Below are 25,178 nucleotides of genomic sequence, written 5' to 3'. Positions count from 1 at the left end.
TTGTCCAAGGTCGCACAAGAATCCTGTGAAAGAAATGGGAATGAAACCCACATGGCCCGAATTATAGTATATTCGGTGCCTTGACTGTAAGACAATCCTTCCAGTTTTATAGCACTTGGGAAGGCATGCAAGGCAGTTTGGGACTGTGGATTGAATCAATTAAGCTGTATGATTTTTAATGATCTTTTTAACACAAATGGTTAACAACCAGGACTGATCAAAATTTTCCACCAAAAAATTGGATTTTTAATATTTTTATTGAAAAAATTCAAAATGACCATTTTAATTTCATCTGCAATTGAATCTCTGGTTTAGGTTTTTGAAAAGAGGTGAAAATTTCAGTTTTGAAAAGAAAACAATATTTTGGTTTTTTAACTGTTTTTGTTGAAAAATCAAAAAGGTATGTGAAATCGAACTGTTTTCGCAAAATGTGTCAATTTGGACAAACCTGCAATTTTTCAAAGAAAAACAATTTCAGATGAAAACATTCAACCATCTCTTATTGACACCATGGACATTTTTGGCTTGATCCAATTCTCATTGAAGTCAGCGAGAGTCTTTTCATTAACTTAGATGAGAATTGGATCAAGCCCTTAAATTGTCATCGTTGGGGTTCCATTGCTAATTCCGCTTTGAGATGAAGGAAAGCAGTTTACATGTCTTTGAACTATTGTTTAAGCCTGCTTGCAGGCATCATTACATGCACTCAATTCATATTTTGAAGGTTAATTTAACCTTTGCAACTACAATAGAAATATTAACTAAGAAGAAATGCATGTTTCTTTCATAAATGAAAACTTGGAATCTGGAATGGGTAGGATTCTTCAAAAAATATCATGGCTTCTGAATACACAAGGTCCTGCTTATTTATCATGACAGCGATGGAGAGACAGTAAGGTTTCTTTGCTGGTAATGATTCTGGTTACATCTTGTTAGCTTGATGAAATGTTTTCTGATTTCCCAGAGGATGTGGAAACAGAATAGGGGAGAAATAAGTGGTGAAGATGGGCACTGCAGGTATTTTGACTTGTGTGTTGTCAAAGATAAATTTACTCAGCCAATGTTGCTCTGAACAACTCTAGTGATGACCTAAATAGAACTTGGAAAGAGCCCACCATCGCCGTGTTCCCCATTACGCCCTCTACATTCTCTCATGTATCTGAAGTGCCTTTGTTTGATTTTATTTCCCACAGGCTGGTGGTTTTCAGTTCCTTGGTTGCTGGCCACAGCGGCCCTACTCATAGTTTTTGTTGTGTTGGTTCTGACTGTGGTATGCTGGAGAAGACGCAGGAAAAAGCAAAGCGGTGAGTCACTCTTTCAAGTGAAAGCCAATAGCTGATTGACTGTGTTGCTTTCACACAGGTGGTATTAAGCGCTTGTAAAATGGCAGTTGCACAGGATAAATTGTGCCTGCTGAGGTGTATGTGGTAGTACCATATGAGAGAGGTACATTTGCGAGTCTTATTTCCATGTTTATTAGAGGTTGCTTCAGTTTCTTACAATTTTGGAAACTATTTGTCTGAGATTCTCTTGGTGAGGATAATACACTATGCATATCATTTCAGTTAACTCCAGATTAGCAGAATTAGGTTAAAGTCACAGCAAAGCATAATTTCTGAATCTCATGTTCAGAGTTATGACTGCGCAGATCAGGTACCCTTCCCGTCTCTATTGGCTTTACAGGGTCTTACACAGGAGTCCAATCCAAGTCTCCTCTGAGAGGATTTTCAGGAAGGAAACAGATGACTTCTTCCCTCATTTTTAAACAATGACCCCACTCACAGACGCCATCAGAAGAAGGGATCTCACCTGATCATCAGTTGGATTTTAATTACTGATCAGATTCCCTAATATAGTCCTTGGCATCTTTTTACTGATGCAGAGCACACGCAATCTTGTTATGGTCCCATAAAGATTGAAAAACAAACAACCCCCCACACCCAATTTAAACTGTATCATTCACTAAATCCCATTACTTTGCAACAAGATGGACAAGAGGGAGTCTTGGTGAGAGCTGATTCTGGCCTCCATTGTTCTGTGCAGGTTTCACATGAAAAACCCATTTCTGTTTGATACGTGCAAGCAAGTGCTATGTTGTGGTGGTTATGGGCTTTCCCTCCTAAAGTTAAATTCCCTCTGCTTCACACTCTAATAAATGAATTTTATCTCCCAAATAAACACAATAATTCTTTAAGGGAAAATTCAATTTTCCTTCTCCCCCTCCACCAGTAAAACATGGACAGGGGGCTCAAAAGGGGCAGCGCTTTAAAGTCAGTGATATGGACCTGTACCGGTGGCCACTTCTTACCAGTGCACTGTACTGGCGTTTACCACCTTACTTTCACTCCTGGCTCCAGCACTGGGAGACTAGACCTCCTCATTGAACAGCTGTGCGCAACCCCAATGCCTCTCCTAATTTCCCAGGCCTAATACTTAGTCAAGCTGCCTGGTTTCATGGTCTCCTTGTTTCCATCCCCCCACCCTACACGCTCTTGCTCCTCTCAACCCAAACCTTATTTGTATTTATTTTTATTAACTCCTAAATATTCAAAATGACAGAAAGGTCTGCACTCCTTATGTTGCTATAAAATGTAAGAGCCCAGCCCCAGCTTGTAATGTAGCTAATTCTAACAACATCTGAATTAATGCAAAAGTGCATAGACAATTAATATAAATGAATTTATAAACAAATAGAAGAGATGATGTGGTTTCTGAAAAGATTTGATGGGAGCAAGCTGCAGAATTGGGAAGTTGACTTTTTCCCAGGAAAAAAAAAGAATCTGCCCGGCAAGCTAGAGAGAGAAATCTCCTCCTCCATGCAAACAACACGAAGCAGCCAAACTATTTTTTCCTTCTTGAAACATGTTTTGATTAAACAAACATAAGAGTGTATTTTTTTCCAATCAAAATATATCAGAATGAATCTTTAGGTCAAAATATCCCAATTGCATAAATTAGTGCAACTCCACTGAAACTAGCAGAGTTGTGTCCTCTTACAATAGTGATGAAATGGATGGTGAAAAACCCACCCAGGGAGAGGCTGAGAGCAGAATGCAATTGCTTTTGAATTGTCCGAGATTTGGATATATGGACAACTAGCACTGGTCTCTGGAGACACTGCTTGAAATGCAAAGGTTTGCAAGTGAGCTTTGCAAATATGGCTTCTGAAATAGTTATCATCAGCTGGAGCTTAGCGCTCTCCGGAAGTAAATATCAGTCTCTTCACTGAAAATTTGCTCAACTCAGTGCAAATATTGCAAATTCGGTTTGACAGACCTCCCTTTACACACTCACCACGTTCGCAGTGCTGTGTTGTGATGTTGCATCCTGACAGATATAACACAGAATACTTTTCATGCTGCGAGCCCAGAAGAGGCTTGTGTGTGTTCCAGAAGCTCACTGTTGGAGCTTGGGGTCAAAGAGTGGAAGATAGAGAAGCACAGAGTCCCATATGCCAGTGTTTGTCGGCAACTTCATCCCAGTAACATTAACCGATCAAAATACGTTTTGATCGTTTAAAATCTAAATATTTCCTCCCATTTCTAAAATCTGCCTGCTCATTGTTATGTTAATATGTGACTTTACCAGAAGTCTGGAAGGACCCTTTACCTCAGTTCTTTTAACGTACTCAGTGCAGGTCTGGACCAGTCTATTAATTTCTCACTTTTCTTTACATACAAAGAGTTTTATAGAACACGTTGAGTTGTACTTTTGTTAGTTTGGAAAACTTAGAGTAAAGTCCTCTGCACAACAGTACTTTCTCTAAGGTCATTGTAACCTCCTTTTATATTCCTTGCTGTGAGGGACAAACTGAGGAAAGGTGTTTCCCATCCTTTTAATAAACATCAGATTCGCTGAAGGCCTCATTGTTTAGTTTATGCTGTAAAATACTCTCCAGAACTTGCCCAGTCTAATCACTTTTTTTCACTTTCCAGCATCTGGTTTTCTACTTGTTTTTATCTATTTACTGAAAACTGCTGACAGACTCTTCGTCTTGTGTATGATTTTTTCCCCCAAGAGTTATTTGGTAGACAATTTTCTTAAATTAATTCCCATTTTAGTTGGAGGGTCAGTCATACAAGATGGTGTACAATAGGTCTGCATTGTATTGGCTGCTTTTTGCTTACCCCCAAACTGATAAAAAAGCAGACAAAATCAGAAAAATAGTTAATAACAGCACATTGTCACTCACCAGGTCAGCTCCCTGAGCATCATCAAGTCACATCTACTAACTCAATTGTCACAAACAGTTTGCACTGCCATGAGTCCTGCAGAGGGAGCAGGATTCTGTTTCGCTTCTTCTATCATCAAGAGAAGTGTCAGCTAAGTCCTGATTGCAGAATCTGTATTGCTGCTGGTGGTGGGACAGGCAGAAATGGTTTTTTTCTGCTATATTTTTTTCTAAATCTCAGGCTGTTTGCAGCACAGGCCATTTGGGACCTGGGTGGTGGGGGAATCATTGCTCTGTTTAGTTAATAGAGCAAGTTTGAGCTCATATAATGGCAAGAAGAACTATGGAACCACCCTGTCAAGGTTCCTTCCCCACTCTGAACTCTAGGGTACAAATGTGGGGACCTGCATGAAAACCCCCTAAGTTTATTTTTACCAGCTTAGGTTAAAACTTCCCCAAGGTACAAACTATTTTACCTTTTGTCCCTGGACTTTATTGCTGCCACCACCAAGCGTCAAACAAAATATAACTGGGAAAGAGCCCACTTGGAAACGTCTTTCCCCCCAAATCACCCCAATCCCTACACCCCCTTTCCTGGGGAAGGCTTGATAAAAATCCTCACCAATTTGCATAGGTGAACCCAGACCCAAACCCTTGGATCTTAAGCACAATGAAAAAGCAATCAGGTTCTTAAAAGAAGAATTTTAATTGAAGAAAAAAAGTAAAAGAATCACCTCTGTAAAATCAGGATGGTAAATACCTTACAGGGTAATCAGATTCAAAACATAGAGAATCGCTCTAGGCAAAACTTTAAGTTACAAAAAGACACAAAAACAGGAATATACATGCCATTCAGCGCAGCTTATTTTATCAGCCATTTAAACAAAACAGAATCTAATGCATATCTAGCTAGATTACTTACTAAGTTCTAAGACTCCATTCCTTTTCTGTTCCCGGCAAAAGCATCACACAGACAGAGAGAGCCTTTGTTTCTCCCCCCCTTCAGCTTTGAAAGTATCTTGTCTCCTCATTGGTCATTTTGGTCAGGTGCCAGCGAGGTTATCTTAGCTTCTTAACCCTTTATAGGTGAAAGGGTTTTTTCCTCTGGCCAGGAGGGATTTTAAAGGTGTTTACCCTTCCCTTTATATTTATGACACACCCACAGTAACCTTTTATCATGTTCAAACTATAATCATATTTCAAAGTGAACACAGTTTTGTAAGGAGTCCCCTTCAGATTTCACTCTCGCTCTTCCCCTCATTTCTTCTTAGTTTACTCCCCCCAAAAATTGTTACCTTTAGACTTGGTGTTGCAGAGACTGATGTCCTCTTGGCTGCCTTTGCAATCCATTACTGCTTTTAAAAGTGTTGGCCAGAGCAAATTAGTAAGGAAAGAGACAAACATCCTGCGTGGGCAGTTTATGCTACTAATTTATTGTTGCCAGAGCCTGCTGGAACAAAGAACAAATCATACATATGTCAGTCTGATTCCACTTGCTTGGAAGAGAAAAAAGGAGCTAAGAGACCAGAGGGTTAGGCCAGAAAAAGCTATTCACTGTGTCTTGTCAGTATTCTCAGGTAGAGCTGACTGGAGGACAATTCTGTTCCACAGCAACTTGAAAGGTTTTAAAATTTGTTTTTGTTTCACAGAGACAAAACATTTCAAAGGTTTTTGTGAAAACAGAATTGTGTATCTCTGTCTCTCTCTACCTATCTAGGATTGAAACCTGAGCTCCCCAAGTGTCTGTTCATGTGTCCTGGAGGACAGGACATTGGCTGGGATGCAGGAGAACCAAATTCAAGGTACTCTGTCTCATTCAGATGAGAATTTTTAATTGTAGTTCACTCTTAACCAGGCAGAGCCAGGACTTAAAGCGGGGTCTACCACATCCTAGGCGGGTGCCCTAGCTTCCAGGCTGAAGAGTGCCAGAGAGGTTGTGTGCATCTCTCTCAAAATATCTTCCCAACAAAACTTCATTGAACCAGATGTGTGCATGCAAAATGTTTCAGCTTCAGTGAAACAGCATTGCCACCAGAGCTCCCCCTTGGGTTAGGATGCAGGCAGCATTGTAGAGACTCTTCTCACTCTAGTGCCCCGTTTGTCGGCCAACTTGGTTCTGCAGACCATCCGCACACTTAAAGTTCAGTCACCTTCCAGGGTATCTAAGTCCTGCTGTAAGCTGGCTTCTTCCAATTGACCTCTTCAAAGTCCCTTTACCCGTCTCCCATTGGGTCCACAGTGAAGTCCTTCTAAAATCAAACAGAACTTAACAGAATCACTCTTCTTTTGCAGAAGAGCAGATCCCAGGACTTATCCCTGGGCCCTTCAGTAGAGCTCAGAACTACAAACAAAATTAAACTCCCCAGGCTTCCCATCCTTCTTGGGCTCCTCTTCAGCTCCCAGTTTCTATGATAGAGCACCAGCCCCAGGACTGCCTCCCTGGAGCCTCATTCCAGAGGCTCCACACAGGAGTTAGTACCACTCTTGGGGCTCAGCTCTCCAGCCACAACCCAGCTCAACTGCTCTCCTCCACAGCCAGCCCCTAACTTTGTCTTTGTCTTGTGTTTTGGCACAGCAGCCTCATCATGTGAGGCTATGACCGCCATTTTTCTTTATTAATTTTTAGCCATTTTTAAAAAAAATATCCTTTCGCTCTGTCTAATATCCTTAAGGAAACACAGCAAGGCTGCTTTTTTGTTTATTGTTCCATTTCCCTGACATTCTCCCTTTTGAGAAAAATATTTGATTCCAAGCCAGCTCTTTTTTTAAAAAGAACCTTTCTTTCCATAGAATATTGTCCACAATGCCATAGAAGATGATCAACATTTTCATTGGTTTTGCATGCTTTACCTAACCCAGCTTTATATCTTTTTAATAAGTTTAATGTATCATCTAAGACTAACACTCTAAAAATGACTACTTTGCTTTTTCTGTGATGAATGTGGAGTATAATATTATCTTTGATTTTTGAGCATACATCATTCTTCATCCTTTTGTTTCCTTAGTCCATAGGTCTTGCCATTCCTTTGCAAGCTCCTTCATGACCATTCTTGTACATTCTTGTCTACTTAATGGTATCTTAATATCCACCTCCTCATTTTTCAAGCTCTGTCAGCCCTCTCAAATCCAGATATTCCAATATGTGCCAGAATCCATGCATTTGTAAGCAGAGGAATAGTCCCGCTATTGTGGGGAACTTTCCTGGCTTCTGCACTACCCGAGTGAAGTGGGCTAGTGAAAGGATCTGAGTCCTGACTCCCACTTCCTTTACCCAGTGGCCTCCCTGCCCTTGAGGACTCCCCTTCCACTCTCCTGTCTGACAGAGTCCTCGTAACCCCAACAAGGCTGGGCCCAGGATTCCTGGGGGGCTTAACCCCCGACCCTGCTGTGGTCACCTAGGACAGGGGCTAGCGCGTCCCCACTCCGGGGTACTCTCTCTGCACTGGGCACTTCTCTGACCCACTGATCATTACATACAATTTAAAGCAAATGCAAGTTATTTAATCAACAATTAATTTTAAAAAGAATAAGGAAAAATGGGAAAGATTAAACACATCAACCCGCTCTGTGGCAGGGAACATCACAAACAGTGTCTCTGGAATGTCAGGGCAGTTCAGAGTCTGTTCCTTGTAAGTCCCAGGCCTTCTTCTCAGGCCCTGGGTGTGCTGCAGGGATGCTGCGGGTTGGACACTTGCTCTGGTGGTGGCTACATGCTCCCAGGCTCCAAGTGGTAGGACCCTTCTTCCCAGTGTCGCCCCCTGGAGGCAGGGTCACGATCCAAGCCTGGCCTGCAGAGCCTCTTGGCTGAGGTGTCTCCCTGTGCTGGGCCCGCTGCCCAGGGTCCCCCTCGCTCTTCCCAGCTGCTCACTGCACCCAGCTCCGGACTGCTCCAGCCCCAGCTCCACCACTCTGTCTCAGCACTGCTGCTGCTGCTGCTCTGCCTCCAACTTCCTGGGCTGCTTCTTTGGCCCCTCTGCCTCCGGTTGCTACAGCTCTGCTCCCAGGACAGGGTCTGCTCTCTCTGGATCTGGCCCAGCTCTGCTCCCCAGCTCAGCTCGGGCCCCTGCTTTCTCCTTAGCTCAGCCCCACTCTGTCTGACCCAGGCAATTCCAGCTCACACAGAGGTCGGGACCTCCCTGGCCTCCTGACTTCCTGATTAGCCTGCCCGCCCTGTCATTCAGGCTGACCTGGAGTATTGGCCTCTCCCCATTGCTCCTAGGGACTGGCGGTCTCAGGGTCCTGATTCCCCATTGACCCTTCCCCCTTTGAGTACTGGGAGCTAGCAACTAAAACACCCCCACTGACTGTTAGTGAGGGGACAACAGTCCCCTTACACCATTGTTACACAGATACCTCCTTGCATTATTTCTGATGTTAGGAATATTATGTCACTTATTATGTCATGTCCACTCTCCAAAGTCCCTGTTTTGATTGTCATAATGCCTGACAAGGAATAAGATAAAATTAAACCTGCAGCTGGTTGCAGATTAGTGCCAACATTATTCCCATTACTTCAGCCATCAGAACTGTCACATAATTTGATAGCCTTCTAGATTTCTGGATTCCAAGACTGGGAACATAGAAGGCTGTTCCCACTCTCTGTTCTATCATCTTTTGATCCATCTGTATGGACTTGGCAAAGCTGGCCCCATTTTTCATCAATAAATTCAGAAATTTCATTGGCCATAATGTGTGAGGATTCTTCTTCTCTCAGTTTTTTCATACAATTCCAAAACCACTAATGGGGGAATAACTTTCAAGCTGTAATTTGATTTCCCATCACTACAAATTTTTAGTTCTCTCAATTTTTCTTTTTTTACGTATCTCCTGATATTCTGAGGAAATCGGTGGCAATCCATATAATTTTGTCTACTAAGCTCCCAGTAATTTTCATAAATCTGTTGTGAACTTCTGTTTTCATGGTTCCCTTTTACCTTTGCCCAAAAGCTTAGAGCTAATAGTTCCATCCTTAGATTTATAGGTGCTTCTCCGTGGGTATCTGCAGTGGTGGTGGTCTCATTGGACAACATGCCAATCACAGAGCTTGGACCCGGAGCAGTTCCAAGTTTCTAAGAGTTGTTTTTGAGGCTGAACCAAAAGGTTGACATTTGTAGTCTAAAACTGGTCTTGCTGTATACATCATCATCAATACCATCTTATCTGCACCCTTTTTGTTTCCAGCTACACTTTTAAGTAAGTTCATCCTACTTGTACACTTTTGTATGATATTATCTATGTGACCTTTCCAACTTAATTTATTATTAAACTCTATTCCCAGAAACAAACTTTTGAACTATATGAATTTTTTCACCATAAAGAAATAAGTTCCAGTGTTCACTAATTTTCTTCCTGGTTAAAAGTGTTCCCTTTGTTTTTGCAAGTGAATTTACATCCCCTATCATTCTGCTGAAGTTCCTCATTTGTCTTTTCCTTAGCTACTTTGTCTTTTATGCTTAGTTCTTATAACATAGACATCTGCAAAAAGGGAAGTACCTATTTCCGACTGCATGCTTTCTGGGAGGTCATTTATCACAATGAAAAACAAAGTAGAGCTAATAATACTCCCTTGTAGAGTTTCATTTGTAAGCTTGTAGCTTTTTTATAAAGCTGTCCCCACTTTGACTTGTATAGTTCTGTCTCTTAAAAAGGCCCGTATCCACCAAAAATGTTCTCTTTATTTCAGTTTTGGCTAGTTTATAGGAGGCCTTTTATCCATAGCATGTCAGATGCTTTTTCAGTGTCCAGGAAGACTGTTAGCATAAAGTTCTTAGTCCTTATGCTTATTTTGTCCTTCATTTCTAATCTTATTATATGGTCAACTGCACATCTTCCTTTACTTTTCTTTGTACCTCAGTTATAATATCATTTTTCTCCAAATATATCACTCATCTTACATGTATCACTTTTTTCCCATGATTTTCCCCACACATGTTGTGAGGGCAATAGGCCTATAAGCATCAGGTCTTGAATGGACCTCGCCTGGCTTCCGAATTGGTATTACCATTGCTTGTTTCCATTCTATTGGCAGCAATCCTTTTCCCATATATTATTATAGAATGCAGTAGAATCTTTGGCCCCCTTCTGACAAGTGTTGGAGCATTTTCATTACTTTATATTATCTTTACTGGGAGCTGTATTTTTTCCTTTTTCTAATTGCTGCAATACTTCATACTAAAATTTTTGTTTAACACATCATCAGTATATTCTCTCCAGCCATTTAATAGTTCACAGTTTTCCTCATGAAACTTATTGCTTTGATTCATATCGCTACTGACCTTTTGGAATTCTTTTGCTAAAATGTCTGCCTTTCCTAGGCTGGACACCTCAGTTTCATTGTTTACGATAAGACCAAGTATACATTTACTTTTACATCGAATCCCATTCATTCATAGAATTTTGGAAAGCTTTGCATCTTTGTTCCATTTCCCACAGAAATTTCTCCAACTTTCTTTTTTTGTCTTTTTGATAATCCTTTGTGCCACCACCTTACATCTTTTGTAATTCATTAAGTCTTAACTATTCATTGTGTGTTTTGCTTGCTTGCATGCCTTATGAAAGACAAGAAGCAAAGATTCAAAGAGTCCTGTGCTGCCCTAATGTAGTTATTAAAAAAAATTAAAAAAAAAAAATTAAAAAAAATCCTGTATTTTAATAAACACAAAGCCAGAGGTCAGAATCACGACTGTCCTGGCCCTTTCTGATCAGGCAGTGTTTTATACCCATTTTGCACAGGAATAAATTACTGCACAATGGGGGGGCAGGGTACAACAAATGGAGTCCCACGTGTTTTGCTTTGAGGAGCATGCTGAGAGCAGCCTAAGATAGCTGATTTTGCTGGTCCTGAGAGTCTATTTTTTGGTTTGCTTACCTGGGCAATTCTTCAAGTTCAAAAAACCCATCACTGGTGATTCCCAAGCTGGCACCTGCAAAGTAAATTTCACACAAACCAGGACATGTTCTCTCCCAGTAACAAAACTGCTTTTCTTAGCATTTGTGCATTTCAACACAACGTTGCTTAGTTTAGATTATATTTCTTGCTATTAGCATTTATCAGCTTTACATACAAACTAATCCCAAGCATACAAACATTTGACTCGTTTTTAAAGCTCATTTCCCATCAACAGTGGAAAAGAAAGGGCACTCTTTACTTTGCAAAACTGAGTTTAGGATTGAAAGAAAGTATTATAAGCAGAGTTTGAAAAACTTCCCAAACACCTGCTTGCCCAAAGAGACTATATGCCTAAGCCCACCACAAGAGTCATGTCCCTAAAGCTATTCAAATTTCATTTGCATCGATACACCTGCCACGGATAGCTCAGTGGTTTGAGCATTGGCCTGCTAAACCCAGGGTTGTGAGTTCAATCCTTGAGGGGGCCATTTAGGGATCTGGGGCAAAAATTGGGGATTGGTCCTGCTTTGAGCAGGGGGTTGGACTAGATGACCTCCTGAGGTCCCTTCCAACGCTGATATTCTATGATTCTATGTCTTACCTTGATTGATCATTTGCAATCCTCATTCCACCAGGGAACCAGATTTCTAAGTCTAGGGCAGGGGTAATCAATTATTTTTTATCAAGGTCCAAATTTCTTGGTCAAGGTATAGTCAAGGTCCAGACTCCAGAGAAAATACTACAGAAATAACAACAATGATAAAAAGGAAATAAAAAGATTTTGTGGTCCATTCAAAAGAGTCTGGTGGTCCGGATTTGGCCCCCAATCTCCCTATTGACTATCCCAGGGCAATTCGATGTTTTGTAAATGGCCGGATCAGCTGCTGTTGTAATTCCTTTTATTACATTTGTTGTAGAATTGTCCTAGGTTGTCACTTGTACAGTTACTACATAAATATTTATCACATTTAATCTAGGAAAGCTCCTGGTCAGCTTTTCGAAAATTCCAGCTAGGACTCTTTTGGTGTTTTCAACATTTTCTCAGCCTTGGCACTCAATAAGTTAATGGGAAGTGATCACTTCCCATTATCTTCTCTCTAAATTTCTGAGCGGCATTTACTAGCTATATGATTTGCTGCAATTCCCACATCCAAAACAGAAAAGGATCCATCCATAGAATTAAATACTGTATTCAATATTACGCATATCAATAAATTGTTCTAAGCATTTATGATTTAGGTAAGTTTTCTTACTTCCTCATAACTTATTATGACCTGTATTAATGTCTCTGCAAATTATGAATGGGTTTTTGACATTCTAAAATAACCAGTTTTTCTGATTCTAAAATAACTAATTTTTACATGGATTATAAACATTATAAATCCGTATATACCGGTAAGTGTTTTTGTTCTGCATGGGAAACTCAATAGCATTATAGTTAAAACTTAGTTTCTGCACATCCATGTCTCCTCTCGGTCCCTGCAGAGTATATCATGCCTCAATAGATTGAACACAAGTTTACTTATTAGCTGTGTTTCTTGCACACACATTACATCAGGTTTTTTTCCCATTTCAAAGATGGCTTTCTTAAATTCCTGTCCATGCATTATTAAACTATGTGCATTCCAGCTAAGGATTGGTAAAACCATTTTAATTAATCTGTATTATTGCCTTTATTTAAAATTGCGTAAATGTGGTCTATCAAGAGATTGTCTATTTTTAGATATTTTTCTGCTGCTTTTGCTGGTTTTAATCCTTTCAGGTTTTTTCCCTGTGTGCAAGGTAGTTAATTACTTCTATAAACTTCTCTTTACCTAGAAGCAATACATCATCTCCCATTCCTCTCACATTCTCCTCCCTGACCACATGTGTGTTCTATTATGCCATACATCTTTTCTCATATTTGAGTATTTTTCTTTTACTATTTTCTGCCGTAGATACTTTTTGGTAACCTCTGCATAGGATACCTTTTGAATGGTTTTATTTCTTTGTATTTCTGTAGCTTGTTCTGCTACTGCACATCCTTTATATGCTGCACCTTGCTTTCTCCTGTAATTGCTGCATTTAGGTTCTGTTCCTTCTACACAATTCTCATATGAGTGATTTACTCCACATTTACTGCACCTCTTTGTTCCCTTATAAATAGCTGCAGCATATCCAAACATTTGACAATTTTATAGCACCTCACCGGGGGGGGGGGGAATATATGGTTTACCCAGCAAGATTGATACTCCATTTAGACCGTATCCCGAAGTATCCAACCTTTAAGTGTTATGCTTACGGCCGTAGGTGGCCATGTTTCTCCCTCTTTCCTACAAAGTAACTGTTTAACAAACAATACTATCTTCATCTGTACTCTTTTTTTTTCTATCATCCTTGGACAGCCCTAGCACCACTCCATACATTACCTCTCTTCCTTCTGTCAGGAATTTAGGCAGTTGACAAGTAACTTTCATTTTCCCTATGGTTACAGTTTTAAGAAGCTTTTCAGGTTGCTACTTATGTGTACATTCTATCAATAGATTTCCACCCTGCATTTTTTTAGCTCTTTGTATGTCACCAACACTGCACTTGAGCCATTCTGCCATTTTCAGGGCATTAACCTCTCCTATTTTCACATCTTCTGCCACTGATTTGACAACAATGAAATCAGGGCTGGCTCTAGGTTTTTTGCTGCCCCAAGCAAAAAATTTGCTTCCCCAACTGCCCAAGCAAAAAAAATAATTAAAAAAAAAAAGGGTGGCGGGAATGCTGCCCCTGGAATTGTGCCGCCCCAAGCATGTGCTGGCTTTGCTGGTGCCTAGAGCCAGTCCTGGATGAAATGTTGACTTTTATCCTATTTTTGTTGTTTGTTTCTATGGATTCCTTCTTCTTCAAATCCTGAAATGTAAAGTGTTTTTTTTCTTTTTTCCAAGCTGAGACCATTCCTCATCCCCTGCTGCTTCTCCTTCATAGCCTTGTCCTTCTCTCCCCCACCTCCTTTATCAGTTTTAGTGTTCAGCCTCTTTTCAGCTGGGGGCCCAGGGCCAGCTGCAGCCATCCACTCAGCCTGCTCCTATAGCCTGCCGTCATCATCTTCAGCCAGACACCAGCATTCAGCCTGACTCAAACCTCAGCCTAGCAGCTAAGCCCTATGTCAAGGTTCCTTCCCCACTCTGAACTCTAGGGTACCGATGAGGGGACCTGCATGAAAAACCCCCTAAGTTTATTTTTACCAGCTTAGATTAAAACTTCACCAAGGTACAAACTATTTTACCTTTTGTCTCTGGACTTTATTGCTGCCACCACCAAGCGTCTAACAAAATATAACTGGGAAAGAGCCCACTTGGAAACGTCTTTCCCCCCAAATCACCCCAATCTCTACATCCCCTTTCCTGGGGAAGGCTTGATAAAAATCCTCACCAATTTGCATAGGTGAACACAGACCCAAACCCTTGGATCTTAAGCACAATGAAAAAGCAATCAGGTTCTTAAAAGAAGAATTTTAATTAAAGAAAAAGTAAAAGAATCACCTCTGTAAAATCAGGATGGTAAATACCTTACAGGGTAATCAGATTCAAAACATAGAGAATCCCTCTAGGCAAAACCTTAAGTTACAAAAAGAACCAAAAACAGGAACATACATTCCATTCAGCACAGCTTATTTTATCAGCCATTTAAATAAAACAGAATCTAACGCATATCTAACTAGATTGCTTATTAACGCTTTACAGGAGTTCTGACCTGCATTCCTGCTCTGGTCCCAGCAAAAGCCACACACAGACAGAGAGAACCCTTTGTCCCACCCCCACCCCTCCAGCTTTGAAAATATCTTGTCTCCTCATTGGCCATTTTGGTCAGGTGCCAGCAAGGTTATCTTTAGCTTCTTAACTCTTTACAGGTGAAAGGGTTTTTTCCTCTGCTGAGGAGGGATTTAAAGGTGTTTACCCTTCCCTTTATATTTATGACACCCTATCTGGGCCTGGGCCCAGGCCAACCTTCCCAGCCCCTAACTGCTGGCCTTCCTCCCCTTTAAATCCTACACCCTGTACAGGTGTGGCAAGGTGGGGCTAGCTGAACAGGGCTGTCTATCCTGGGCCTCTCACCCTTAAATTGGCAGGCTAACCTGTTACAAGCGTAATTTGTCTAAATTTTATTTTGTCAGAAATGTTCCAAATATTTCTAGTCTTAAGTGTTAAGGCTACAGCATCTACAAGCTTGAAGCTTCACGCTCAGCCAAGCATGGATGCAGCCCTAACAACGCTGTTCACTTGATACTGCCGACCAGATGATGTAATTGTCTCATGATGACAACATACTGTTTTATAATCTGCCAGACTTCCATCTTCTATGCTGCTAAATTTAACCTGTGTGTCCTCACTAGGGACTTTGGCAAACCATGCTGGAATAAAGGTGAACTCATGCAAAACTTGATATGAATCTCTTCTGAGGAGGAAAAGGTTGGATTTAATGTTCTCTTAGCTAAACTCTCCAATCAAGTAACAAAAGCGTCTGCCAAGAAATTCTGATTTTATGAGATTTCCCCTCTAGTTTGGCATAACTAATGGCTAAGATCATATGAAGAAGCATTGCATCTTTGTGGCTTAGAAAGAAACCACTGGACTTTGTCCGATTGGTAGCCCCAAAACAGATCTTTCATGTCTTCCACTGGAATGACTACAGAATATGCCATAGTGGACGGATAAGCAGTGAAATTGATTGCACAGCAGAATAGCCTCAGATTTACTAGGGCCAAAACCTAGTCTGATAGAAGTTAATGACAAAATTCACATGGATTTCCATTGAAGCATAATTTCACCCTAAATATGTAATAATTCTATTGTCATAGGAGTAAGTGGGTTAGCAAAGGGATGCTGTTTCGTCTTGCTGTGCAAATTTAGACCCATATTCAAAGGTGACTTTTAAGAGGGTTTGTAAGTTACACAAAAGTAAGTGAGTGTGCATCTAACAGCTTGTCTATACTAGAAAGTTGTGCAACCTTAATTATAACAGTATAGTTAAAGAATTACAATCCTCCTTGTATGGATGCATTTGTTTTATATGTGTGTTTTATATTGGTATAGCTGTTCCTGTACCGAAAGGGGAATGACTATCCCAGTATAAACCACCTTTATATCAGCATAATTATGTCCACACTAAGACTTTTACTGATATAAATATGTCAGTTAAAAAAAATCACATCCTTAACCAAAATAGTAATACCAGTAAAATTTTTAGGTGTAGACCAAGCCTAAGTAAAGCAGTCTGTTAAGTGTCCACTGGCATCCGGGACGTAGGCCGGAGAATGTAGAAGATGTAAATTTGCCAAAATTTTGACTCCCTCTTGATATGCTGCCACTCACTTAGACTTATCTGAGTTAACCCACCAAATTTTGCTTTGTAGTTGAGATTGAAAATGGATGTTTACTTGTGTATTCATTAATTTGATCCAGGACAAAGGTTCTCACCTACTTGCCATGATATGGCTTTTTGCTGGAAAAATGGCAAACTTACATCCAAAGGCAAAATTGTGAATTTTAAAAATTTTGCTTTTTTTCACCAATCAGCTCCACACTATTCTGTGCAAAATTAGCTTTTTACCACCTCATATTTCCCAAAAATATATATGAGGTGTGAATGAAAATGGTTTTGTTTTTTCTCATCAAAACTTGGAGAGAAAAGTATCCCCTCTTACCCCCGATTTTGCCAAAAGCAAGAATTTGTGTTTTACAGCTCTAGCAAGAATAAAAATTTTAAGTGTCACGTGAGATGAACAAAGATATCAGGCTGTCTTCCTTACGTTGCTGGAAGCGTAATGTTTGCAAGTCCGTCATTTATAAACCACAGATGGACAAGGCTTTCCATAAACAGGTGAAATGAGTGGGGGTGTGCTTGACATATCTCTAGATTTATAAAATAGACTCTCTGCCCCAGAAGCTCTTACTTAAATATTTCCATGATATCCACCACTATTGTATCTGAGTACATTACAGTAATTAAAAAGAAATACAAAACATCAACATACAGAAGGATGATTTAGTAAAATTACTGTTCTACAGTAGTTCAAGCCTAATTAGTTAAAAGACTTGCATCATTCCCTGAAGGCATGGTAGATTCTCAGAGGGAGCTGATCCAACAGATGTAGGGTCTTGGCTGAGAACACTGTGAGTGTGTCTACATTGCAATAAAAAACCCACAGCACTGAGTCTCAGAACTTGGTTCAATTGACTCAGACTTCTGAGGCTTAGGCTGCGGGGCTAAAAATTACAGTGTAGACACTAAGAGTCACTCAGAAACATTGAATTGTTTCCTTTCAATACTATGGATACATTCTAATATAAATACAAATATAAAATATAGGTATATAATATTAAAATCAATATTTTACTGTAAAGTAAAACTAAATGAAACATTGATGTTACCAGAACAAGAAAGTCAAAACCATTAATTTCAACTGTCTTCCATCAAAAATGTTTGTCAAAATTGAGACATTCTCATACAGCGTTTCAATTTTGATGACACTACCTTTTCCGTCAGAAAACTGTTCCTTTGACAGTTTTTCAACCATCTTTTGTACTATCCTGTCTCTGAGAGTGGTCAATGCTGGATTCTCCAGAGAGAGGTGTTAAACATCCATACTGTAACATGTGGGGTGGGGGCGAATATCCTCTTGACCCCAGCTGCTGATCAGTTTATGTCCTGAAATGACATGACTTTATAGCCCTTGTAATTTTTATCCTATCTGTGCTACTCCCAGAGAGAGAAATTGAGCAAGATGTTTCAAATTGTCATAAGTAACATAGCCAGAGGTTTTCCAGCTCTCTCATACTGCAGATCATTCCTCTTTTAATACCACAGGTGTGTATTTATCAAAAAGTTGAATTCTGTGGTCCACCAGCCAAGGCTCCACAATTTGAGAACTGCAGCTTTTGAACAGTATTCAGTGCTCATACATATTCTCTCTCATGTACAGACAAAAATCAAGAGCAAGTTACTGAGACATACAGCTGGTCAGAAAATGGAGGGCTTTTTCAATGGAAAATTTAGAGTTTTCAGTGAAAATCGAAAACTGAAATGTTCTGGCCAAAAACCACAATATTTAATTTGCCAGCCTCGTCTCATCGAAATTGTACTTCAGATGTTTCATGCTCCTGTTCTCTCTACAGACTTGGTTCTCTGGCTGTACTACATTTCCCATTAGGCACCACAGTCTCCTCTCTTAGTAAAATGAGGCAGTGCTTCATGCAGTTGCATGGCCACAATGCATCATGGGAGATGAAGGCCAGTTGGGAAGCCTGGCCCATCCAGGAGATCAGAAATATGAGGGAACCAAACTGCAACTCACATAATGCATCACACTGGCATTTCAGAACTGATTTTTTTTTTTTCAGATTTTTGGACATTCCATTTTTCTACCAAAAAAATCCCCAAAATTTTCAGCAGAAAGCAGACACTTTTTTGCTAAAAAATTCATTTATTTGAAAACCCAATTTTCCATCATAGAACAGATTTGATGAAAAAATTTCCACCAACCCTGTTGAGATTATTGTGTAGCCAGGCTTGGTTCTAAAGTAGCAGGTTGTGATGTGATTTCTTTTATTTTGCATGTCTAGTTAATCATTTAAACCTCACTGAATGAATCATAGAATCACAGGGTTGGAAGGGACCTCAGGAGGCCATCTAGTCCAATCCCCTATACAAAGCAGGACCAACACCCACTAAATCATCCCAGCCAGGGCTTTGTCAAGCCGAGCCTTAAAAACCTCTAAGGATGGAGATTCCACCACCTCCCTAGGCAACCCATTCCAGTGCTTAACCACCCTCCTGGTGAAATAGTGTTTCCTGATATCCAACCTAGACCTCCCCCACTTCAACTTGCTTCTTGTTCTGTCATCTGTCACCACTAAGAACAGCCTAGCTCCATCCTCTTTGGAACCCCCCTTCAGGTCATTGAAGGTTGCTATCAAATCTCCCCTCACTCTTCTCTTCTGTAGACTAAATAACCCTATTTCCGTCAGCCTCTTCTCATAAGTCATGTGCCCTAGCCCCCTAATAATTTTTGCTGCCCTCCCCTGGACTCTCTCCAATTTGTCCACATCCCTTCTGCAGTGGGGGGACCAAAACTGGATGCAGTACTCCAGGTGTGGCTTCACCAGTGCCAAATAGAGGGGAATAATCACTTTCTTCGGTCTGCTGGCAATGCTCCTACTAATGCAGCGCAATATGCCGTTAGCCTTCTTGGCAACAAGGGCACACTGCTGACTCATATCCAGCTTCTCATCCACTGTAATCCCAAGGTCCTTTTCTGCAGAACTGCTGCTTAGCTGGTCAGTCCCCAGCATGTAGCAGTGCATGGGATTTTTCCTTCCTAAGTGTAGGACTCTGCACTTGTCCCTGTTGAACCTCATCAGATTTCTTTTGGCCCAATCCTCCAATTTGTTTAGGTCACTCTGGAACCTATCCCTATCCTCCAGTTTATCTACCTCTCCCCCCATCTTCGTGTCATCTGCAAACTTGGTGAGGGTGCAATTAATCCCATCATCCAGATCATTAATAAAGATGTTGAACAAAACCGGCCCCAGGATTGACACCTGGGGCACTCCGCTTGATACCAGCTGCCAAGTAGACATCAAGCCGTTTATCACTACCCATTAAGCCCGACAATCTAGCAAGTTTTCTATCCACCTTATAGTCCATTCATCCAATCCATACTTTTTTAACTTGCTGGCAAGAATACTGTGGGAGACCATATCAAAAAGCTTTGCTAAAGTCAAAATATATCACATCCATCGCTTTCCCCATATCCACAGCGCCAGTTATATCATCGTAGAAGGCAATCAGGTTGGTTGGGCATGACTTGCCCTTGGTGAATCCATGTTGACTGTTCTGATCCCCTTCCTCTCCTCCAAGTGCTTTAAAATGGATTCCTTGAGGACCTGCTGGGGACTGAAGTGAGGCTGACCGGTCTGTAGTTCTCCAGGTTCTCTTTCTTCCCTTTTTTAAATATGAGCACTATATTTGCCTTTTTCCAATTGTCCGGGACCTCCCCTGATCGTCATGAGTTTTCAGAGATAATGGCCAATGGCTCTGCAATCACATCAGCCAACTCCCTCAGCACTCTTGGATGCATTAGATCCGGACCAATGGACTTGTGTGTGTCCAGCTTTTCTAAATAGTCCTTAACCTGTTCTTTCACCATTGAGGGCTGCTCACCTCCTCCCCATACTGTGTTGCCCATGCAGCAGTCTGGGAGCTGACCTTGTCTGTGAAGACCGAGACAAAAAAAGCATTGAGTACTTCAGCTTTTTCCACATCATCTGTCACTATGTTGCCATTCAGTAAGGGTCCCACACTTTCCCTGACCACCATCTTGTTGCTAACATACCTGTAGAAACCCTTCTTGTTACCCTTCACAACCCTTGCTAGCTGCAACTCCAATTGTGCCTTGGCCTTCCTGATTTAGGTGAGAGGGATAGGTCAGTGGTTTAAGCATTGGCCTGCTAAACCCAGGGTTGTGAGTTCAATCCTTGAGGGGGCCATTTAGGGATCTGGGGCAAAAATTGGGGATCGGTCCTGCTTTGAACAGGGGGTTGGACTAGATGACCTCCTGAGGGCCCTTCCAACCCTGACATTCTATGATTATACCCCTGTATGCTCTAGCAATATCTTTATACTCCTCCCTAGTCATCTGTCCAAATTTCCACTTCTTGTAAGCTTCCTTTTTGAGTTTAAGCTCACAGAAGATTTCACTGTTAAGCCACACTGGTCGCCTGCCATATTTGCTATTCTTTCTGCACATTGGGATGGTTTGTTCCTGCACCCTCAATAAGGCTTCTTTAAAATACAGCCAACTCTCCTGGACTCCTTTCCCCCTCATATTAGCCTCCCAGGGGATCCTGCCCATCAGTTCCTTAGGGGAGTGTAAGTCTGCTTTTCTGAAGTCCAGAGTCTGTATTTTGCTACTCTCCTTTCTTCTTTTTGTCAGGATCCTGAACTCAACCATCTCATGGTCACTGCTGCCCAGGTTGCCACCCACTTCTACTTCCCCTACCAATTCTTCCCTGGAAGAATGGAACACACTGTCTTGATTAACTTCTTACTCATGTAAATGTCTAGTACTTATTTTCAGAATTACTCCTCTGTTGTCTCAATGCTATTTTGCAGCACTGTGATTAAAAGTGCTGAAGATTTAGTTGTTGTAGGCAAAAATGGATTGTGAAATCTATGCCGAAGTGTCTGATGTGGCACTACTGCTGGTACGTAGTAATTGCCCCTGACTGGAAGGTTTAGCCCGGGTTTTTGGTTTGAGAATGACCCAGCAGGTCTGACACTGAAAATTCACCTGAAAGGAGAACCCACTGTATTAAGTCAGTGTTCAGTTGTAAACTTTTAAAATACAATGATAATGTTTTGTTTGGAGTTATGAATATTTCAGAGTTACAAACAATATCCATTCCCAAGGTGTTCGTAACTCTGAAGTCCTCCTGTATTTCCAGGGTGGCAGAATATCACAGTCAGAATGTCTCATTGCCACTAGAGTCCTGACCCTGGAGTCTTGTTTTAGAATTGCCGTTGTTTAGTCTGGTGTGGCTTTCTTGTAAAGGGGAGAGTATTTTGGTTGTAGACAGATGAATATTCTGCAATTCCAGAAATACATTTTGCCACAGTGAGTTGGTTTGGATCCATGTGGAAAATAATCTTACAAAACACAAAGAAAGCCATTACAACAATCCCTCACAGTGACGTATGGTATAATTAAAGGGGTAATTTTGTGGTAATTAAGTTACTCAAATCCTCCCCGCCCTATCCAAGGATAAACATTGCACAACACAAAAGTAAGAGTATTTATGAACTGTTCTTGGTTTAATAATACACTATGCCCATACTGCTCTCTACTTGTACTTAGAGTTATTTTTAAAAGAAGAATTACGAATGCAGGATTACTCATGCATCTGCCAGTATCAACAGGAATGCAGGTCAGAACTCCTGTAAAGGGTTAATAAGCAATCTAGTTAGATATGCATTAGATTCTGTTTTGTTTAAATGGCTGATAAAATAAGTTGTGCTGAATGGAATGGATATTCCTGTTTTTGTGTCTTTTTGTAATTTAAGGTTTTGTCTAGAGGGATTCTCTATGTTTTGAATCGGATTATCCTGTAAGGTATTTACCATCCTGATTTTACAGAGGTGATTCTTTTACTTTTTCTTCAATTAAAATTCTTCTTTTAAGAACCTGATTGCTTTTTCATCGCTCTTCTGTGAGTTACACCTCTCTAAATGTAGAGTTCCTCAGTTTCAGTCCATCGTGGTTCTCCAGATTTATACTTGTGTGACCAAAATCAGAATTTGACCGTGTGTATGCAAAATTCCATGGGCAATTGCATTTATTTCCTGGAGGACCAAGTACAACTGAAACTAATTGTATTTGCTGTACATGCAGTTGTGTATATCTAAGTGTGGACACATGAAACCTTTCAGATTTTATCTGTTACAGAAGAAAGAGTCTGTTGTGCTCCCAGCTACATGGTAACTCAGTAACCAAGAGAGAAATTCTCTTGTGTGCAAAGGGCCAGTACATAGTCTTCAAAATGAGCCATCTGTTGGCTCTCTGCACAGGGGGGAATTTCACATAATTGCCTCCCACACCTCATTTGTGTCATTTCACGGTGTAAAATGATTTCTAATAGCTCCTTTTGGCTGTTCATTCAAATCATGTAGCCATATTCAAAATCACTGGCCTTTGAAAGCTTTATTTTACTGATATGGAGGAAAAAATTAACATGACCTTAACATATGAACAGTTGTTTCACTCTTACAAATCCCTATTTAATTCCTCACAGAAATTATTTGCACGTGATCTTTGAAATGCTAACGCTGGCTCTGCCATGTAAGGAGAGTAACCATTCCATTTCGGTCTCTTTTATCTACATAAATTGTGAAAACTCATGATACAATAGGATTTCTAGATCAGCTTATTTGGCAGCCTTGGGCTGTCAGATTTTATGTAGTTTCTTATCTAAAGGTGGGTCTCCCTCTGAATAAGTTGTTTGTTATTGGAATAAATATTTACAGTGAATCAGACGTCAACTCAGTGGATGAAACATCAGATGTAGTTGTAAACTATTCCCACTATAGTTACTTTTGTCAGGTGTCTTTTTGTTGTGTGTATTTCACTGTTGCTAACCTCAAGATCAAAACCCCTGAATTAGACCCCCCCCCCCCGCAAACTAATGAGATTTTAAAACATGATATTATTTTTTCCATCTTTTGATTTTGAACGCCTCCTGCCCATCTCCTGTGTGTGTGTGACAATTACCATTGCTCACTCTCCTAAATGTATTGGGTAACGTGATTTTGGCCCCTGCTGCATGAGATCTCACCCCGACATCAGCCCATTCCCTGCCCACCAATTAATCCTGTCCCCCAGCCCTGTCCAAAAGTTCAGTCTGCACCCAGCCCACATTCCCCATCAGTTCAGCCCAGCCTCATCTCTGTCCCACCTGGGGTTCTTGACCCTACTTTTTCTAGATGTGGGCTGACAGCAGAGGGGTTCCCTCTCCCCTTTCTAGAGTGGGGGGCGCAGCTCCAGTGCCTCTTCACCCCCCTCTACCTCTTCCCAGGCTGGATGCAGCAGGGGGAGGGGCAAGGAGGGGAGGCACAGTTCTGTCTGGGTTGCTCATGGGCAGGGAGGAGGGAGTGGAGCCTCACTGAGCTGATGGGCTCTTTGCATCCTCCCCCCTCCTGTGAGAATGGAGAACGAGAGTAGAGACTCTGCTGGATTCTGGCAGGGCAAAAATTTGCAAGGCACCTGGAGCTTCTTGCATCATCGTGAGATGGGTTCCAGAATGCTCTAAAATTTTGGCACTAATAAAAGAATTAAAAAAAAAACCATGATAGTTGGCAATACAGGTATTTTGTCATATCAAGTTATTTGTGCAACTTTAAAATCATGGTCAAAATTGACTCATGATTTTGGGTGCCTATTTTTTGGTGCCCAGTTTTCATCACCTTATGGGGGCCTGATGTCATGACCCTGTGGCTTTTGAACCTGAGTCTGTGAGGTTCCCAACTGAGTGCTATCTCCCTGCTCTCAGCCAGCAGCTTCTTCCCAACTGACCAGGTGGAGCAACCATACAACCTGAAGTTACATGAGGGAGGCTTCCCTTGGGCCTGCTTGAGGAACAACAGGACCTCTGATTGGTCAGGGCTTCCTATTTAAACACAAAGAGAGGTACAGGAAATTGGTTGCACTACTAGGCACTATCTGGTTATTGTATGGACACTCTAGTGATCCCTCACTCTCAAGTGGGGAGGGAGGCCATTCCACCTCATTGCATGTGGCAACAGTAGTCGGGCTCAGGCCCCTCTGGCTGTGGCCAAGCAACAAGTAGTCTATAGCTCACAGCCTCCTGGGTGGTCAAATAACAGTTAAGAGTCTAAGGCTGTGACCAGAGTCCCAGGGGAGCCACACTGAGGTAACTCTATTAGGGCAAACTGCAAAGAAAGGGGCAGACAATCCCCAAAGCTGGTGGTCATTCCAATACTTAGATCCTCCAAGCTAGCCACAAAACAACTTCTATAATACCTTATTGGTTACACAGAAGCCAAAACACAGTTTCCTTAAAAGCAATCCAGCCCTTGGGTTCCCGCCAGACAGCCATGTCAAATATGAAAGTTCAATCAATCCGAAAGGATCAGATCCATTACCTTCCAGGATAATGAATATTTCAGATCTTACTCAAATACATGCTTCCAGCCAATTCTTAATTAAACTAAAATTTTTAAAAAATAAAAGAGGGTATTGGTTAAAAGATTATACAAACAGACATGAGTACAGCTGTGAAATCAGTGTCATAGTAGAGATGGTGAGCTTTAGTGTTGCAAAGAGTTCTTGAAGCAGTGATGGCATAAACTGCTAACTGGTTAAATCTCTGGTTGCTCCCAATTATCTGGAAGGTCTGCAGTCCCTTGGTTAGAATACTCCCATTAGCATAAGTTCATAGTCCAGAGATCAGATCAGGTAAGAGGCAAAATGGAGATGTTTCTTGGGCCTTTTATAGTTTCTGCCCTAGTTTATATGGAGGGAAAGCCACTGTTTCAAACAAAGCCCTCCGCACAGCTTGTGGAAAAATTCAGGTA

At 41.1% G+C, this 25,178-nt stretch overlaps 1 protein-coding gene across 12 annotated transcripts in view; it reads left to right on the top strand.

Moving 5' to 3' along the window:
• The window catches only part of LOC125645155 (OX-2 membrane glycoprotein), a 143,551-nt gene that overhangs the window by 25,002 nt on the left and 93,371 nt on the right, over positions 1–25,178 (top strand). For 4 of the 12 annotated variants that reach the window (XR_007359221.2, XM_048870361.2, XM_048870372.2 and 1 more), the window contains exon 7: positions 1,194–1,304. Coding sequence is in view for 11 of the 12 variants with exons in the window: in XM_048870361.2 (XP_048726318.1) it covers positions 1,194–1,304 (111 nt within the window). In the remaining variant the exon portion in view is untranslated. Of the gene's footprint in view, positions 1–1,193; positions 1,305–1,683; positions 3,860–5,888; positions 5,974–21,024; positions 22,245–25,178 lie in introns of those variants that run through there. The other 8 variants (XM_048870344.2, XM_048870328.2, XM_048870318.2 and 5 more) reach the window with 5 other exon arrangements.

The sequence above is a fragment of the Caretta caretta genome, chromosome 1 (genome assembly GCF_965140235.1).
Source record: "Caretta caretta isolate rCarCar2 chromosome 1, rCarCar1.hap1, whole genome shotgun sequence".
In the NCBI taxonomy this organism is placed as follows: Eukaryota; Metazoa; Chordata; order Testudines; family Cheloniidae; genus Caretta; species Caretta caretta.
This window is presented reverse-complemented; position numbering and strand designations above follow the sequence as displayed.